This window comes from Xiphophorus couchianus, chromosome 22 (assembly GCF_001444195.1).
Source record: "Xiphophorus couchianus chromosome 22, X_couchianus-1.0, whole genome shotgun sequence".
Lineage (NCBI taxonomy): Eukaryota > Metazoa > Chordata > Actinopteri > Cyprinodontiformes > Poeciliidae > Xiphophorus > Xiphophorus couchianus.
Genome location: NC_040249.1, coordinates 27,514,417 through 27,534,351, shown reverse-complemented (window position 1 = coordinate 27,534,351; position 19,935 = coordinate 27,514,417). Strand labels below are relative to the sequence as shown.

The window sequence follows — 19,935 nt, the reverse complement described above, 5'->3', positions numbered from 1 at the left end:
AAGCTTATGCTCACGTAAAGCCAACAAATCTGCTACAAAACAGCATTTCTTAGAAAACAATGTTTTTTTTCCACCTCTCTTTGTGGCACCGATCTGGTATCTTTCATGCTTGTCGAACAGTTGGAGGCTTTGGAAATCGTCGTTCTGAGAAATGAATGTGTCGGAGAAGCTGATTGAGTTTCTGTACCGAGCAGCAAAAACTGAAATGACATTCTTTTACAATCACCAGCACGGTAGCACCGCACATGCTGATTCATGGTTGTGTTTTGACAGTGGCATCCACTGCAGACTGGCTGTGGCTGCAGTTAAACTGATGCATCAGCCATGTGCCTCACAGTGTGAGTTTGTCTTCTCTCCCAGCTGGGAGGGTGGTGGCAGGAGGTATGGTGCAGTAAAACAGAGAATTGCTGTTTTCTTTCCAACACATTGTGTTGACACCTGTTGGAGCGTATATGCAACACATGTTTATGAAAGATTTACTAAAAGTGGTTTGGTGCATAAATTCAATCTCAATGATACAAAAGCACTCCACACAGAAAATATACTCTCTACAAAAACAAAGTCAAAGTGGAAAAGCTGTGAGAGGAAAACTAGTAAATTATTAAATCCAAACTACTGAGACAGACATAGTATAAATGTAAACACTACTCTAGTTTTTTCTTTCAAATGTCTTTTTTTTATTGATTATTGGCAATAAATATTGAAAAATATGATACAAAGTATACCCATAACATTGTAGCCGGTTTCAACCCATAAACAAATCCCTAGACATCAGACACTCACACAAAACTAACACTACTCTAGCTTTTAATGTATTTAATAGGCAGATGTTCTGATAGAGCTGCACAGTGGCTCTGCAAAGTGGCACAGTTGGTAGAGCTGTTGCCTTGCAGTAAGGTTCTGGGTTCGATTCCCGGCTCGGGGCCTTTCTGCACAGACTTTGCATGTTCTCCCTGTGCATGGTGGGTTCTTTCCAGATATGCCGGTTTCCTCCCACAGTCCAAAAACATGACTGTTAGTTTAATTAGGTTAGTAAAGTCTCTCTAAATTCTTCTTAGGTGTGTGTGCATGGTTGTCCTGTCTGTCTGTGTGTTGCCCTGCGACAGATTGGCAACCTGTCCAGGGTGACCCCGCCTCTTGCCCGGAATGTTAGCTGGAGATATGCACCAGCACCTCCCAACCCCACTAGGGACAAGGGTGTTAGAAAATGGATGGATGGATATGTTCTGATAAAGTAACAATTTGCTGCCTTTCCGTAAAGACATTTCAGTCACATACTTAATTTAATTAAGTTAAACATACTTGTTTAACTTAATTTCCAGACCATACTTCAAACAGTTTCAAAATATTTCACAAATACTTAAGCTTGTCTGACAATCTTTTCAGCCATTATCTTCCTTGTTCAAATGTTCAAATTTATGGAACATTTCAGTGTCAACTTATCAGAACTGTTATTTGTCTATCTTTTATGAATCAATCACTGAACTCCCTCAGACGTCAGGCTTGGTTTCTAGGGTTAAGATTAAGGTTTATCAGATTTAAATTTGTATTTATTTTGTTTTGTTTGTTTTCTTCTGTATATTTTTAGAAATGCTATACTCTATTCATTCGCAGAGACCTGGTCTTGACCCACAGGGGGGTTTTAAAACAGACCAAATTAATATCTCGTCTCTAACTTTTATCAAGTCATACGTGCAGTTCATCATTAGACGACATGAGGGAGCAAGTTGCTTGTTTGAAAGTAGTCAGAGTGCCTTTTTATAGAGCAGTACCTAACCCTAATCCTGTCCAATAAATTGACATAACACTTTATTTGTCCTTCAATATTTAGCAAAAAGAAATATTAATAAAAATAAATTCCTAAATGCAGAATGTAGTTTTTTTCAGGTCCTTTAATTCTCATGCGAGATGGCAATAACTTAAACAATGACTTTGTAAACAAGAGTGGCTTTCTTATGCATGGACTGATGTTAACATTTCTAGAGTGAGAACTGTTTTATGCATGTAATCTTACTGGCCTGATTGATGACCTTGACCTTCTTTTCTATACCTGCTGGTACAGAGAAGTCCTTGTCTCTTGGATGTTTTAAACAGGTAGGGTTCATCACATACTGCTTTATTTCATGACACAGGTAGATCCAGAAAAACTATGGTCTGGAAGAATTTATGGCTTTACTGAGAATCAAGCACACTGTTAACAGAGATTGCCATTGACCAGGAGGTAACTGACCCATATTGTATCTCTACTGTCAAAACAGCTGATCCTATAGGAGATCTTCTTCGTGCACCAAAACAATCTAGTTCTCCACATCCAATGGTGAGTCAAGCCATCAGCATCAATGTTTTCTTTGCTTGGGCAGTATTTCTACCTGCCCAGGGTGTACTCCGTCTCTTCTGACCCAGTTACTACTGGAATTAGCCCCAGTAGCATATCCCAATCAAATCATGAGCCTCCCTTTACAACCTCAAAAACAAGACTTTGATGAAATCCTGGTCTTTGAAGTCCTGATTCTCTTTATACCGCCAAGGCCGTCAGGGCAAACAAAACATGTTTAAGGTTGTCACATTGCAATTTGGCTTGATTGTTGTAGTTCCCTCTTAGTCCCTGCAAAAACTGTAATAGTCTCAGTCCTTTTCTCCTCCACTCTCCCTTTACAAACGTGTGACCAGCTTCTTCCCTGTCTGTCAGTCATGTGGTGTGTACGCCTCTCACTTGCAGTCTCTCAGGGAATCGTGGAAATAGACAGCAGCCATTTTGGTGACTTCATCTCAGTCAAGGATGATGGTTGTGCAAAAGACCTACCATCTGTTGGGTAGGATGTCAAAGGCATTCTACACAAGCCTGCATGTCCTTGACAGTTGGTAATAAAAGACTTTTCGCTGCTTGTCCAGCTGTCTGTGAGACTACGACTTTATTAGCTCAGTGAGAAGTGGAAAGGTGTCATCTCCCACAAACATGATAGATGCCACAACAGATTTTGGCAATGGATTTAGCCAAAATCATTCTATAAAAGTCAGAATGTACAAGAGACCTCCATTTTCAGCTCACCACTCAGTGCCAATACAGGAACCTACATTGACAGGGACAAAGGAATTCAGCATACATGTAAGGGTCAGTAGAAAGGACACAATAGAACACTCTCTCCATGTCTTCCTGCGTTTCCACAGTCTGAGTCTTATTTTGATTATTGAGTGAGTATATTCAGTTTGCCATCAAACCTGCAATTGGCATCAACAGCCATCATTAAAGCAGAAAATGTGTCTTTATAGCTTCCGAAAGTGTTTCCATGGTGTGACTGCTTAAATATGGATGTGTTTCTCATATAGGGCACCAAAGGAATTTGGAAACTGCCACTGCCATGCCTTAAACTCTTCAGCATCCATCCACTACTCAGAGTTTCTGCTGTTTGCAAATAGGCAACTTAAAAAGGAATAGGGTTTTCTCATCACTTATTGCCTGGGGTATGAGTAATTTAAAAATAACATTAAGGTAATTTGCTAATGAAAGGTCAGCAATATATTGTGAGGAATCCTATGCCACATGTTTTACAGGCAATGCCATGAATTTAGAAGTGTTCAATAACTACACTTGAAATGATAAAGAACTACACATTTATTCCCATACAAATTTTGTCAGTGAATGCATCACATATTGATCAGCATACATTCCCTTGTTTTTTTCAGCACTTGATTCAGTATGTCACAGACTATAGTGCTTGCCTTTACTATGTTCCGATTACTGGAAGCTGATTATACAGTAAAAGACACATGCTAATTTTTGTCCGTGATTCATTTCAGTTGTTCGGTTGCTCAGTCTGACTGTAACCCAATGAATTTGTTCATGCCACATGAGCTGATAAGTAGGCGTGAGTGTGTGTGTGTATGTGTCCATGTCAGTCAAATAACAGCATGTCCCCAGACATGCTTCTCATTTCATCAGTGGCAGAGCGCAGCTGTCTGTCTGCCTCTCTGTGTCAGTGTCCTGGCTCTAAAAGTGTCCTATACCGTTTATTGATCTCTCCGTTATCTCTTCTGTAGAAGCAAAGGTTTCATAACTTTGCTATCCTGCAGCATACATATGTGTTAACATAATGCCACTAAAGAAAGACGTCAATAATAACCAAAGAGAAGCAATAGATGCTTCCCATCAATCTGGTAGAGGTTAAGCGGGCATTTCCAAAAAATGGAAATATCTACACCCTGATAAAGCGGGTTTTCTAGAAAGGTGCTCAAACCGAAAACCAAAGAACTGTTACTACTTTTTACCTTAACAGTATTCCTTAAACAAATACACACAAGGACATATTTATTTCTTGCGTTTAACAGATAACCAAAATGAACACCATGAACAAAACCTGTTACTAACTACAGGAACCAAACCGTAATCCTAACATTCCATTTTAACTCACAGCAACTAGCATCAAAGACAAGCAATCCCAGCTGTCTTCCTGCCTGGACATTTGGTGAGTGGTTGAGAAGTTGGTGGGTTGGGGAAGCGGCATAGTGTTTTCTATTAAAAGTAAGAGCTCAGAGTTCACAACCTGGACTGATCCACCTTACCACATATACCCTGCTGCTCTTCGTTGAACGCTACAGCTTCAGTGTATCTATTTCAATGCATACTTAGTATATGTGTCACACTGAAATCTTCAAACTGGACACACTTCAACAGTTTCCTGTGGGATTAAGGATTTTTACGGCACAGATATGCACCTTCACAAGGTCCTGATTTGTATCCCATGGATTCTTTGTGCATATTCTGGTAAGAATTCTTTATATTTCTGAGTAATTTGGTGTTAAGGAATTTGGCAATTGGTTCTGAAAACAGAGATTCTGAAGGGTCTAATTTACAACATAACTCTTCTCATCCTAGAAATTGAAACCATGTGAGGTCACTGATCTGTTTTTATAGGAATTCATTTTTAAAACTGGTATTCGTGTGACCTAAGAATCTAATTTATATGTTAAAGATACATATCATATTCACTGTAATATATGTAGGTATGTAGTGATATCAAGTGTGGTCAGACACAGGGGAGAGTTACCCTAACCCAACAGTACAAAATGGTATCTAACAAGTAGAATGTGAAAAACAGTCTTAGTCCAAGATGTTTCTGATACCTACCTTTGAGAAAATGAGATTTTTTTATAAATTGAAAAATATCCCAATGAAAATGTAGGCAGGAAATGATAAAAATCCAAAAATATATATGAATTTTTAATGATTTTCAGAAAGTACTATGACTAACAATGTATGTATGGCATGCAGGTGTTTGTATGGGAATATATAAGTCATATAAATCTAAGGATTTTAAAAAATTTTGCCTAATTTGTATATGAAATTTACTGTAGGTGACATCCCCTTAAAGACTGATAGCTAAGGTCACATATTTGTCACAGTGACCTTTCAGTCTCACATAGAGGTACACTCTGCTTCCTGCAACCATTGGAATTGGATAAAAAAGAAATTTTAGTCAGCGTATAATAATTTAGTTCAGGTTTGTCAAAAATGTTCTTATCTAATTCTAAGGTGGTTCGTACAAAAATAAAAACACTAATCGTCCCTTATGTGTTTTAACTAATAAAGTCAGTTTCATTATTTTAAACTGTTTTTAAAAAATCTATTCTGTTGTAGCATTATATTAGTTCAGATTTGATCAGTATATGTAGTTTATATTAACCACAGAAGATGAAATAGACATCAGGTATTTTGGTGATAGAAGACTAAGAATCAGACACTGAGATCTGCATTTTACAGTTCAGCAGTTCTTAAGTGCTTACAAATGATTTGCATATTTCCTAACACAATTTCTTTCTAAGACAAACCAAATTACTGGCATACATGTAACAATATTAAAATGGTGGAGGCAAGAGACAACAAATACCATGCTGTCTGGAGCAGTGGTGTCCAAAGTGAGTTCTCAACATCCAGCATTGTGCATGTTTTAGAGCTTTCTCTGGCTTAGCACACCTGAACAAAATGACGGCCGTTAACAGACCTCTGCAGAACTTTGACATGCAGAGGAAGTAATTGGACAAACTTCAATCAGCTGTGTTGGAACAGAGAGACATCTAAAGCCCCCCTCCACCGTTTTGTCACCCCATTGCTGGCGCAGGAGAACACCAGCAAATAGTAACACAGAGTGGTCAGTGACTGACAGCTCCAGGTGTTTCTTCCTCCCTTCTATTTCTGTTCTTGGATAAAATAACACAAACTTGACAACAAACAGGATGTAAGCAGACATTAACCGGGAAGGATAATGACAAATACAAGAAATGTACACTACACTACACCAACCCTGACCTCTTGATCTTTGACGAAAACTTGAAATAGAACGTATAGAAGGAAACCAAACCTTCATGTGTGTCAGGGTACATGTGCATGTTCTCTGTTGCTGGCTTAATGAAACTTGATCCCAGTTTGTCCAGCTCAGGCTGGAGGAAACTTGCCAGTACATTCCCGGGATAGCACACATAGAATGCCACTTGGCTCCCACTGCTGTCTGTTGGGTCATTTGTACTGGTCTGTCTGACATGTTTACTATCACAGCAAATGCACTGACCATCCCACTTACTGTAAAGAATGAAATAATGTGAACTACAAACTTCATTGTATTTCTTTGGGATTTTATGTCATATGCCAGCACAACGTAGCTTCCAATGGTGAAGTGGAAGGAAAAGGCTACAAAGTATTTAATTTTTTTAACAATACTGCAATATTCTTGAGGTATGCCTCTGCCAGCATTGCACATCTAGAGACTCAAATTTCTGTAAGCAGGAGGAATACATTTGGGGAAATGAGGCTTATTATGTAGACGCTCTTCTGAGTAGTACAAGTCAAAAGGTACTGTAAAGTTCAGTACAACCTGAAAGGGTTGCCCAGTCTTTGCAAAACAGTTGCAGCTTAGTCAGATTCAATTCTCACCTCAGATTTCCAGTTAGACATTAGAGTTACTAGAGTTACTGCTTTTTCTTGTTAGGTCTATGAATTTAGGTGGACAGCCATACTGTACACCACTCTTTTCAGATTGGTGTAAAGAATTTAAATCAAGGTGTAATTTTCCTTCCATTTATGCACTATAGTAGATACCCAGTGATTGCAGGGAGACGTTCACCCTCAAATAGCTAAAATCCACAAATATTTGAGATCCCTCTAAAAACTCTTAGAACTTCCTATTTTAGTAGTTCACGCACCAAAAAAATACCTTAATAGGCATTAGCACACACAATACGAACCACTTCGGCACTACGGCAAAACCTAGTTGGTCCTTTTGAATTGGCAGCTTTGCAAATGCAGCCAATAGTGTGTCAGGCAGCATTGCTTTCCGAGCTGCATTTTCTGTTGAACGTTGTAGATGTGGTGTACAAGCAAATCTGTGAATGGTCAAATTTTCCACAAATAATTTCAAGCTACAGTCCACAGAAATGTCCACAAAAGGTCCTTTGTACATTATCCACAAAGGATAACGAGACTGGTGTTTGTCTGAGGTTGTGACATGACAACATGTGAAGAAGCTTAAGAGGTATGACTACTTAAATGACACTGTATTACTCAATTCTGTTTAATCTGTTTTCCTTTGTCGATGCCATTTGTCTCAGTGGCATCATATAGTTTATGGCAGCATAAACTATATGTAAACTATATATATAAATATATATAACATTTAGTAAGGATGAAAACATCTAAGTCTGTTTACGTAAAGCATTGTGAATATGGAGAGGTGTTAAATGTGTTTTATGTGTACTCATATCAAGCTGAAAGTCATTTCATGACAATTTGCTGGCCAGAGCCGGCTGCTCCAAACACCTGCTGAGCGCTGAGATTAGATCCACAAACAACCTATGGAGACGGATTTGATCAAGCGACAGCCAGTGGAGAGGCTTTTCACCAACATGGAATGTCAGTCACTTGTCCAGTGTTGCCATGAAGCTCTCTGCTCTGTTTGTCCTTGCCTGCCTCTAATCAGACAGTGACATCTCACCATGCTTTTCTTCTGCACCTGTTTTCAGTCCTCATGTTTCTGAAATTAAGGGTTTCAGATTGCTGGTTGTAAATCAAGGAAAAGTTCAGAGCAGGATCCACAGTAAAGAGAATTTCCTTACTGCAGCTCTCATTGTGAAAATATTTCTGAAGGGCGTGAAAGGGGGGCATTACCCTACTTCACTGAACTTGATCCTAAAGTTGGGCAAGCCCTAACTGAAATTGTGTTTATCTCTTTTTGCTTCAGGGTTGGGATCCTGCTCAGAAGACGAGACGAAACTGGTGAAAACCCTGTTTACCGGTTATAACAAAGTGGTTCGTCCAGTTAACCACTTCAGCGATGCTGTAGAAGTCACAGTGGGCCTGCAGCTTATCCAACTTATTAGTGTGGTAAGGGTAAAAATTTCCCAGTGTATTTCCAAGAGTGGAAACAGTTTGGAAAATATTGGAAATTTACAACCAGCATTTAGGGGTGGAGATTTGTTGGCTTTTCATGGTTAGATTAGGATTCAGAAGGCTATGGTTTGATTAGAAACCAGTTACTGACTCAACATGATCCCCCATCATCAACCCCTGTCACCTGCATCCATACAAACACAACCAGATCACCAGACAGGATCCCATACTTCAAAAAACACAAAGACCAAATACCTCAGACAAAACAGAGACAAAACTATTGAATACATGAAAACAATTTGAAAAAAGATTTGTGGGCCTCTGGACTTCATCAAACTATCTTAGAGGAGGAATGTTTTCTAAAAAAGACCTTTCCGTAAAGCAAATGCCCTGAGTCTCAATGACGCTGAAGGGTAGCAAACTTACAATTAGCTTAGCCTTCAACAGTGTAACATGGTTCCTCATGTTTGTTGTGCTTCAAAAATAATTTAGTTTTATTTCACACGTCCCACATATGTTGCGGCTCTCTTGTCCCATTCATTCCCATTTGATGCAGAGCTTGCTGGGTGTAGCGAAGTTGATAGTTTAATGAGTTGAAGGCATGTCATTTTAACTGTTTGCACACTACTTGTGGTCCTGGCACAAATAATGTACACGCTCTATCATTTGTAGCATTTTACATATCAAAAAGTAAAAAGGGTCTGCTCTGCATAAGGATTTAAAGGGATTTATTTATTTTAAAGGTGATCATTTGAATAAGTCCTTATGAGGAGAGTCTTGGGATTTTTGAATTCATGAAGAGTAGTTGATCAACAGAATCAGTAAAATCTTGCACCATGTTTTAAACTGTAGTATGCAACATAATATCACTATCATTTGTATACATTTTTAGATGTCAAACATCATGAACAGTTACTTTACTTTTCGTCACTGTTTGATTCTAAAGTCAAGTTACAAGTCAATTGCTTTTTAAATACACCAATATGATTGGGATTTATTTTTAGTTTCTAACAAAATATGTTTCTAAAAGTCCCAGTGATGTCAGTTTATGTAAAATTTCTTTACAATATTTTTTTACTGACATTGAATCACTATGTTGTTGTTACATTCTGTCTTAATGTTTGTAGACACATTTCACTGCATAATACTGGATGCAACTTTGATCAGTCCTATTATGTACTTAGTAGGAGCCCATCGATAAATCAGCCATGATTTTCCTAATTTTGGGTGATTGGTGATAGGTCAATACTTACATGTGAAATCAATGATATCTACCTCTGCACAAGTCTGAAAATCAGCCATTGTCAACTTTTCTTTGCCCTAACTGAGAGAGAGCTGACTGACAGACCTGCCCATTCTATCTAATATGGATGTGCTTGGTTAACAATAGTCCCCCCACTGTTGCCATCTTAACTATTTTGTTACTATATTTAGAAATTATTCAGACAAAAAAATTGGAATAGGCAGGTCAGGCTTTGTAAACATCAGTTTGCTACTAGCGATTCCCAAAGAAAGGCAGGCATTTGTCAAACTTGATGGCATGCTGAAGAGGCAGTTCAGTCATTTGATTCAGCTGTAATGAAGCAGGGATGCATCTAAAAGCTGCAGGACAGTTTATCTCGAGGTCAACAAGTTCATTTCTATCTCTGACGTTGTTCCTTTCTTTTTCTCAGGATGAAGTCAACCAGATTGTGACCACTAACGTCCGACTCCGACAGGTAGCTGTTTTGTGTGTAGCTATAATGTATTTAATTCAAAACATTTTATGAATTCATTTCAAGGGTGGGTAGCATGACAAGGAAGGTTTTAAACATGAATTTGATACACATATATGGAGGGCCAAAAGGGCCATTATTTATGTATTTATTTTAAACGAGTAAATACATCAATAAATTATTAAGATCCATACTGATCTGTTGACATCCACTAGTTTTGCAATCCAAGTTTATTTTAGCCTTCCATACACATCCAATCCAGAACATTTATATTAAAAGATCATTCATCATCAATAGATCAGCCTGATCTATGTCAAATTACATTGGTTTAATAAGGTCAATCACCAGGGGAAGAATAAATAAACAGATTAATTATTTGGAGGGATGTCCTCCCATTTTTCATCCTAGCAATGGAAAGATGTGAACCTGCAGTGGGATCCAGATGCTTATGGAGGCATCAAAAAGATCCGAATTCCTTCAACAGACATATGGAAACCCGACTTAGTTCTGTACAACAAGTAAGCAGAACTGCTGCTCTGGTTTACACAGACATCTACTCTCAGCTTTAGCTAACTGAATATGTGGTCACACTCTGTCTGCCCTCTGCTTCCTTCCTGTTCCTCGTTCCAGTGCCGATGGTGATTTTGCCATCATCCATGAGACCAAAGTGCTGCTGGAGCACACAGGCATGATAACATGGAACCCACCTGCTATCTACAAGAGTTACTGTGAGATCATTGTCCTTCACTTCCCATTTGACCTCCAGAACTGCAGCATGAAACTGGGTACCTGGACATATGATGGCACACTGGTCATCATCAACCCAGTAAGAGTGAAGCTTTTAATATGTTGTCTTTGTTCAAAATCCATTGCTTTACAATAAGAAATGTGTGTGTTTGAAAATGTATTTGATAGAGCATCACAAGTTAGTGCAGAGTTGTGATGCAGAAAGGAAAGTGCATTTTGTGGATCTAATTTAACCCAATCACTTACATTTGGCTGTGACGTATGCAATGTGCCGGCTGGATGAAGTTTACCAGACTTTAATTGCTCAATATTTGGAAGCATGGCCAACACATACTGGATAATTTCGTTCACTTCCTCCACTGCTATTGTCTAAATACAACCATAGGCAGACTACAAGTCTAAAACATTGCAGAAACTCATCATTCACAAGTTTTCCTTCTGTCGATTGGACCCATTCAAATTCAATTGGAGAAATCAAACTGAATAGGAGAAATCCCAGACAGAGCATTAAAGGGAAATACAAATTGAGGGGAATTACGTTGAAAGGCAATAGCCAAGCTACCAGGAAGGTGAACCTCCATCCTAATTCCAAAACCCTTGGCAACCTCTGACAGGTTTTCTTTCTGGATTGCAATGCACCTAAATCCAGTAACTATACCACAATGAACCAGTTTCCCTGTTCCATCCATCCATCCATCCATTTTCTGTTCACCCTTTGTCCCTAATGGGGTCGGGAGGTTTGCCGGTGCCTATCTCCAGCTACGTTCCAGGCGAGAGGCGAGGTTCACCCTGGACAGGTCGCCAGTCTGTCGCAGGGCAACACAGAGACATACAGGACAAACAACCATGCACACACTCACACCTAGGGAGAATTTAGAGAGATCAATTAAACTGACAGTCATGTTTTTGGACTGTGGGAGGAAGCCGGAGTACCCGGAGAGAACCCACGCATGCACAGAGAGAACATGCAAACTCCATTCAGAAAGACCCCAGGCCGGGAATCGAACCCAGGACCTTCTTGCTGCAAGGCAACAGTGCTACCAACTGCACCACTGTGCAGCCAGTTCCCTGTTCCTGTTAAAGAAAAAAAAAACAATCCCCATACCATCTGCCACTGTGGGTGTGTTCAAGGTGCAAAATGTTAGCTTTCCTCCACATGTGAAAAAGTTGCTGTCTCAACTGATTAGTCCTCTTTGTGGCTTGGAGGTAACCTTGAATGGAAATTCTGATTGCGTTCGTCTTGCCAGTCTTTCATAAAGTCCAGGTTCATGATTTGCACAACATAAATCATCATAATAGCTGTCCTGTCTTCTAACTGAGCTATGGATCTCTGCAGGTCTCTGTAGGTGGACGTCCACGCCTTGGTTCCATTTTCAGATAATGGGTTACACCGTGCCCTTAAGAGACACTCAGCCTCCACAAAACCGTTCTACCTTGACTTGACTTGTGTTCCTTCTTATTCATGATGCTGTTCGTTCACAAACAAGAACTTCACAACAGCTAAGATAAATACACATAAGAGCTGGATTCATACTGTTTGTGGCACAAACAGGGCCACAGACTGTTTGTGCCGCTGCCATCAGGCAAGCGGTACAGGAATATACGGACTACAACAAATAGACTGAGAAACAGTTTCTTCCCCACAGCCGTCAGAGCCATTACTCCCTGCCGCCCCCCCCTCCCACACATATCATAACCTCGCAGTCACACATACATATCCCCCACCCCACACAGCCATATTGTTCTGCACTTTGCACTGTCACATTATCTGTACTTTGCCATAATTGGACCTGCTGCTAGTTCTTTGGTATGGTTGAGTGCCTTTAGTTAATTTAGTTGTATATATTGTTATTATTATTATTGTGTGTTTGCTTATTTATACTGTATATATTTGACCTTTTGCACGGGAGCTGCAATGGAAATTTCGTTGAATTCTGTTCAATGACAATAAATGCTATCTATCTATCTATCTATCTATCTATCTATAAATGACACTGGTGAATTCCTTTTACTGACTCTGTGACTTCTGTCAAGCAATTGCTTGCACTGGTTTTGTTCAGCAGTATCAGAGTAAAGGTGACAGATAAAAAAAAAGGAAGCCATGTTTTGCAAACCACAATTTTCTTCCTAAGTCATAATTATGATGAAACATGAAGTTCAATGTGTGTTTGCATATATTAAGTTTGCTTTCTGGCTTTAGGACAGTGACCGACCAGACCTCAGTAACTTCATGGAGTCGGGTGAATGGGTGTTGAAGGACTACAGGAGTTGGAAACACTGGGTTTACTACACATGCTGCCTTGACACGCCGTATCTGGACATCACCTACCATTTCCTGATGCTGCGGCTTCCCCTTTATTTCATTGTCAATGTCATAATTCCCTGCATGCTGTTCTCCTTTCTCACTGGACTAGTCTTCTACCTCCCTACTGATTCAGGTATGTAAATGTAGAAACAGCACCCTTTGTCTTTTACGATTTAAGAGAATAATTAATTTTTACAGTTCTCACAATGAATTTGCAGAAGCATGTATTGATGTTATTCTTAAACCTCGGTGTTTGCTGAAGTTCAAAGTGTAACACATGAAAGCAGAACAACCATAAAATAATTTGAAAATCTGGAAAGAAAACATTTTTAAAAGAAAGAAAGCACAGAAAAGTTAACCTATGAAATGACATGACAGAACCAGCAGAAAAGCCATATTAACCCGTTTAATCCCACCGGCAACGATTGTTGCCAGACATTTTTTCTAACTTTAGAAGCTCTAAAAGAATTGTTTTGACTTTTGGCAGCTAACTGAAGTTTTAAAATAAAATAATAGGGTGTCTACTCTAACCAATATCAATTTCATGTAGCAAGTGTGAAAGGTCACATGACCAGACCTCCTTACTTCCTGCCTGTAACGCTGGAGGTAAATGTCAGTCACAAACCTGTACAAGAGGAAGTCAGTAAAATACTTAAATAAACAAATATAAATAAAATATTTTGAACATATGTTCTTTGAAGTGTCTTCTACTGATATATGAAGAAAATTGTGTCCCTTCATTCATCTTTTGATCATAAGAGGAGTGAATGTAAGCATGGCAACAATTGTTGCCGCTAGCATAATACATAGACAGCACTATGCTAGGCGTCCATTGGTTTGCTGTTAATTCTATATATCTTGCTGTTCCCACACAGCTTAAAACTATCAGATATTCTAGATCTTCTAGATCTGAAGGAACCTGAACACCACTGTCATTCCCACAGTTGAAACCCTCCCCCCCTCTAGCCCTCCCCAAAAGGCGATCCTTTCCACAAAGTGTGGCCTATTCACTGAATGACGACTACAAGATGACGCCACGCCTGAAACTAGTTTAGGACAGAGACAAGGTGTAGTGATTGGTCTGCTAGAACAAGGAGAATTTTCTCTCAGATGCAGATTTGTTCATACTAACATTTTCACCTGACTTTGCCTAATTGATGAAATAATCAAATGAGGTCAAAGGTCACTTGGCACATTGAGACAATGACATCTGCAGGATTTGGCATTGGATCTTTATGTGTTTAAAATATTTCTGAACACTCTAACCATTCGTTGTTATAATAGATTATGTATGTCATGATTTTTGTTATTTTTTTTATATGTATAAATAGGCCAGATTTGTGTAATTCAGACTATGCAGTTTCCCACCGGCAACAATTGTTGCTGAGTATAAAACCTACATTTTCACTAAAATAACCAACATAAAATGTAATAATTCATAAACATCATGTGTAAGGGAGGTCCAAGGATTGAAATGCATGCATTTATTTTGCAGGAAAAAAATTTGGGATTAAACAGGTTAATAAAATAAAAACTTTCCTAATTTTTTTTCTTGGACATTTTGAGTTTAAAGTATTGTTTCACAAAAGTTGTAGTTTATATTTATAACTTTAATAGTGTGCTGAGAGATGAATTAGGGAAAAAGTAAAACACAGATATGTATGTGTATTTATCTCAGTGGCGATTTATGTCTCACGGTAAACAAAAAATGTCAGATGGGCAGATTATTATTATTATTATTATTATTATTATTATTATTATTATTATTCAGGCTCAATGCAGAAAAAAAAGAAGAAAAAATTGTTGAACTGAAGCGTTAGTCAACAAATAGTCAGGTAAGGGTGGGAAGAGTAACTTGCTGCAATTACATCAATTATTGCAGTCAAAGCAGCACAAAAATGTGTTTTACTCATAAATGCATGGAAACTGAATCAATTTGTCCCTTTAGCCTGACCTGTCAATTATCCATTATGGTCCCTAATGTTTCACTGTGATTGTTAATTTAAGATGGCATGCTTTAGAGTTTAGAGAACTTTTAACTAAACATCAAAGTGCCTCAACAAACATGAATAACTAATTAAAACAGTATTGGTTGATCAATCATTTAAGCAGATATTATGCTGCTACAATGAAGCCCTGCCTTCTCGTGATTCAATATTTTCAGATTCTTCTGTGGAGCGTAAGTCTAAATTATTTATGGAAAACCCACCTATTCACTGATTATTTTTTGTAAAGCATGCCTAAGATATTCTAAAGAAAATGCAGCTTAGGTAGGTGAATTACCAAGGTCCAATGCTACATGACATGCTGCTGGCTGGTGTCTGCAAAGTAGCCAAATCAGGAGCGCCATCTATTTTCCCTGGAACTGATTGGTTGTACCTCCAAGATACAACCAATCCTGGAGGTACAAGATTGGTTGGTACAACCGATCTGCTCTCCAAGAGCAGAGATAAAGGTTACTGTAGATGTTAGCTTCTACAGTAACACCTACAGTGCTAAGAGGATTTCCACTGTGTGTATTAAAGCATATTTCGGTATATTTAGTGTTAGAACTATCAAAATTGGCAGTTATAATATAAGCATTTTTAGAGGGGGTCTCAAGTATTTGTGGATTGCAGTCAGCTGATGTTTCTAATTGTTGTTACTACCACTGTAGTTTGTTTTATGGTAAAGGTTTTCAGAGAGGGAAACAGGATACTGCCAAACAGACAAACTCTTCCTAATGACCGGGCAAAAAATAACTTTTTTGTCAGATGGTACTTTAAACCATAGGTACATAGTACTTTACACCATACCTTCAACATGATGAAAGTATAGTGTGGTATTGTGTGGAGGTGTTTTGTTGTTACCTGCATTGTGTTTTCAGACGTAATGTTTTTTTTCTCCCTGACTCAAGGCGAGAAGATGACCCTGTCCATCTCTGTCCTGTTGTCTTTGACTGTCTTCCTGCTGGTTATCGTTGAGCTGATTCCCTCCACTTCCAGCGCTGTCCCTCTCATAGGGAAATACATGCTCTTCACTATGGTTTTTGTGATCGCCTCCATCATCATCACGGTCATCGTCATCAACACACACCACCGCTCGCCCAGCACGCACACCATGCCCGCATGGATCCGCAAGGTTCATGCTGTTTGCTCTGTGGTAGAAAGTGAGAAATGACGCATCTGTTCCATCAATGGCAGAGCTTGATCTATTTTTTTCTGTGTCCTGTTAGGTCTTCATTGAAACCATTCCAAACATGATGTTTTTCTCAACGATGAAGCGACCCAGTCAGGAGATCAGCCAGAAGAGACTGTTCCCTACTGACATGGACATATCAGATATTTCAGGCAAGACACCCACTCTAAACACTGTAGCACAAAACCAAGTACGGTAAGTTGATAGTAAAAAGAAAGTACACCCATGAGGCCCTGACATACTTCATCCAAAGCCAAACAGTTGATGCACAGTTGGGTGGTTTCCGACGGTTCATATTTGTACACACCTTTCATACAACGGTGCAGACCACCGGAGGGACACTCCTCCCAATTCATTATAATTCACCCCACTACTCAAGGGGGTCCCCCCCTCACCTTCCCGTAGCTTTATTTTACAAAGTTGTCACAGAGAGGGTGTAGTGTCTGATCACACATGAGGACTTTTTTTGGCAATGTGCAAGAAAATCAGCTGAGAAAAGAGACACTGAGTCCAAAAAACCGGACTGACCATATCCTACAACCGTGACCTGAACATGAGTATATCTGGAAGAAAGGCAAGTAATAATGTAAACTTTGGGGAGAGAGTGTGTTGGCCAGAACTCTATAAACGGGGTGCTGTCCAACGATCGGGGGGATTTCACTTTGATTGGGCCAAGATTTCCTCGCAATTCGGTCGTGCTGACTAAGGCTACAGTATTGTAATAAAGCTTTGCTGTTCAACCAAAGTCTGTAGCATGTAGTCTTATTCCTGCAGCATCATCACACCCACATCAAGAGGAGACTGACAGAAGACACTACAAGAGCGCCATACTTTTCTGCAGACAGCTTCTTCTGTGAGCAAAGATGTTACAATTTTCACCCAGGTGTTATTAAACATTTGCCGGAGAAGCCACCTCCTGCATCGACTAGGGTTTAAATAGTGCTAGCTGATGTATAATAATCTAAATAACGCCAATATTTACAGTATATAGGCGTTATTTAGTGAAGAATCGTACTTGCATCATTCCTCACCTCATTAGATAAATGTTCCTCAAAAATATCAATGTCTCTTGCAGATGCAAAAATGAAACAGTGGAAGCAAAGTAGTTGAAGAGAAATATCAACACTGCTTTCCGAGTGTATTTCAGCATAAAGCACAGCAAAAAAACCTCTGACCAATCACACAACACTTTGCAGAGATCTCTGTCGAAATAGTTTGAAAAGTTCAGCAGGCAAACGGGTCTCTGAGAACAGTTTTTATCATGTGTCTACATCAACAATAACTGATTTCAGCACTTTGCATGAAGTATTTCGGGGCCTTAATTGATAGGGTGAGAAGTTTGGTCATCCAGGAGGGCCTCAGAGTGGAGAGGTGGCTCTGGTATAGAGCTAAGCTTATGTCTTTAAGAATCACTGTGGAAAAAACATTGCAAAAGCATGACAGAACCTGAGAGATATGTCAATCTTTTACTGGGTAAAAATGTAATTTCTCTCAAACCTGGTTATCATTCTGATTTTTCATGGCTTCACCTAAAGACGTTTTTGTTGACAGGTTGCTATTAATAAAGGGCTGATTCATCCTTCTAGTTCAGGAATTTTTCCATCCACTCTGTTCTTACAATCCATACCAAAATGGCAGACTAACTAACCGCCGTCTCTCCTCTACAGGTAACCCCACCCCAGCCAGCGTAACCTATAAGTCTCCCATCATGAAGAACCCTGATGTTCGCAGTGCCATTGAAGGAGTGAAGTACATTGCTGAAACCATGAAATCAGATGAGGAATCTAACAATGTAAGACAGTCCATCAGATGTCTGCACATCTGATGGACTTAGGCAAAGAAAGATCTAGACAAATGTTTACAAAAGTCAATAAGCATTTAGGTCCTTCAGTGCTAAGGACTACTGAAAATACTGCAGACCTTCTCAAACCCTGCCGTAGAGAGTATGATCTCTTTGGCTATCATCTGTTAGGGTAGCAGCATCAGAGTCAGGGACTGAAAGAACTAATAAAGAAAGTTGTTTTCTGGGGATTGCTCTTGATCCTCTGAAAATGAATGTGGAAGGAAGGATTCTTCCCAAAATCAGAGAATCCATCTTACTTATAGCTATCACCATCTACAGTGATGCATTGAAGAAACATACGTAGTATGAGTTACAAAAAACATAACACTTTTCTTCTTGATCAATAAGATATTTAGAATAGAAATTGAATATTATAGAAACAAATAAAAATTATCAAGTTCTTTTAGGCATGTAGTCTTCTGAGTAAAATACATAGTTGTTAAAGGGTGAAAGCTGCTAATTAACAGCAAATACCTTAGAGTAGCATAGCTCTCAAATAAAAAACATAGAACATTTATTATTGTGAAATACAGTTTTAATCATTTGCAAACCAGTTTTCCATTGCAGTTTCTGCCACCTAAAAGACAATTGCTCCTTATTAATGTTGCCAAGTTTGAAGACGCCTAAACCCAAAGATATACGTCTTTTCATTTCACTGTAGGCGGCAGAAGAATGGAAGTTTGTGGCGATGGTTTTGGACCACATCCTGCTGTGCGTCTTCATGGCCGTGTGCATCATCGGAACGCTTGCCGTCTTCGCTGGGAGACTAATAGAGCTCAACATGCTATGAAAACCTAACCCACAAAGGAGGATGTATACAATCAAATTAGAAGCCGTGCTTTGAGAGGGACCCTTTTGAGGTTGTGATATTGAGGGGGTCTGTGTGGCATTTCTGGCACACCAAGGCTGAGCTGATAGCTGAAATGCTGTAAGGAGCCCTGAGTCTTGAGTCACATTTGAGGGTTTGTGTTTTTACTAAGATGGATGAAACTTCAGCAGCAAGTTAACTGTCCATTCATAAATATGTACAATTTTTGTCATGAATGGATTTTATTAGATTATTATTGTAACTTTATTGGTAATGCAGGGTGTACCATTACTCTGATGTGTAAAATAATTATTTCTAGTTGCTTTTTTATAGTTAGAATATTGTGTTCTCATAATCTTCTGATCCAGGCAAAATATTTCCTAACCAGAAAGTTTTATTTATTGGTTTTGCCTGAGTTATTTATGATTTACTTTTATGTGTAGTTACATGTAATTATAATCTTATTTTATATTCAGGAGAAAAAAGTGAGTTATCTGAAACTTATTCTATCATATTTCTACCAATATTTTCCATGTCAAATGGTTTTGTGTTAAAATCAGGTTGTTCAGTTGTTTTCGTCCAACAGTTTTGATTTTTAAGCAAATCAGCTGATGTTTTTTTCCCCCCTAATGTTTTCTTTTGTAGACTTTACCTTCAGCAGTTCTCAGCTGAAAAGTTCAGCTCAAATTATTAACATTGCACTTTCACCGGGAATCCATTTTCTCTTGTTTCTCCTTCTGGTGCAAAATAGATCTGGATCTCAATGGGGTTTACCTGGTTAAATAGAGGAAAGAGAGAAAAAAACTTTAATCTTAACTTTGGAAGTTTTCTCAGGCAAAGCAACCACTGAAACAGAGTACTCTGAACCATATATTATTGTGTAGATGTGGAAATAAACATCAAAAACTTAATATTTTCTGTTTTGTAGTGTTATTAGTAACACTTTTCTTTTGTTTTAACCAC

The 19,935-nt window shown here is 38.8% G+C and overlaps 1 protein-coding gene across 1 annotated transcript; it reads left to right on the top strand.

Annotated features, from left to right (window-relative positions):
• Positions 1 to 4,630: 4,630 nt before the first annotated feature.
• Positions 4,631 to 19,883, top strand: chrna1 (cholinergic receptor, nicotinic, alpha 1 (muscle)). Its single transcript, XM_028007180.1, is given in 11 exon segments — positions 4,631 to 4,660; positions 4,663 to 4,762; positions 8,229 to 8,371; positions 10,051 to 10,095; positions 10,501 to 10,610; positions 10,723 to 10,918; positions 13,040 to 13,277; positions 16,041 to 16,264; positions 16,359 to 16,473; positions 17,989 to 18,113; positions 18,826 to 19,883. Coding segments are annotated over 11 exon segments (1,455 nt in total). The 3' UTR covers positions 18,955 to 19,883.
• Positions 19,884 to 19,935: the final 52 nt, after the last annotated feature.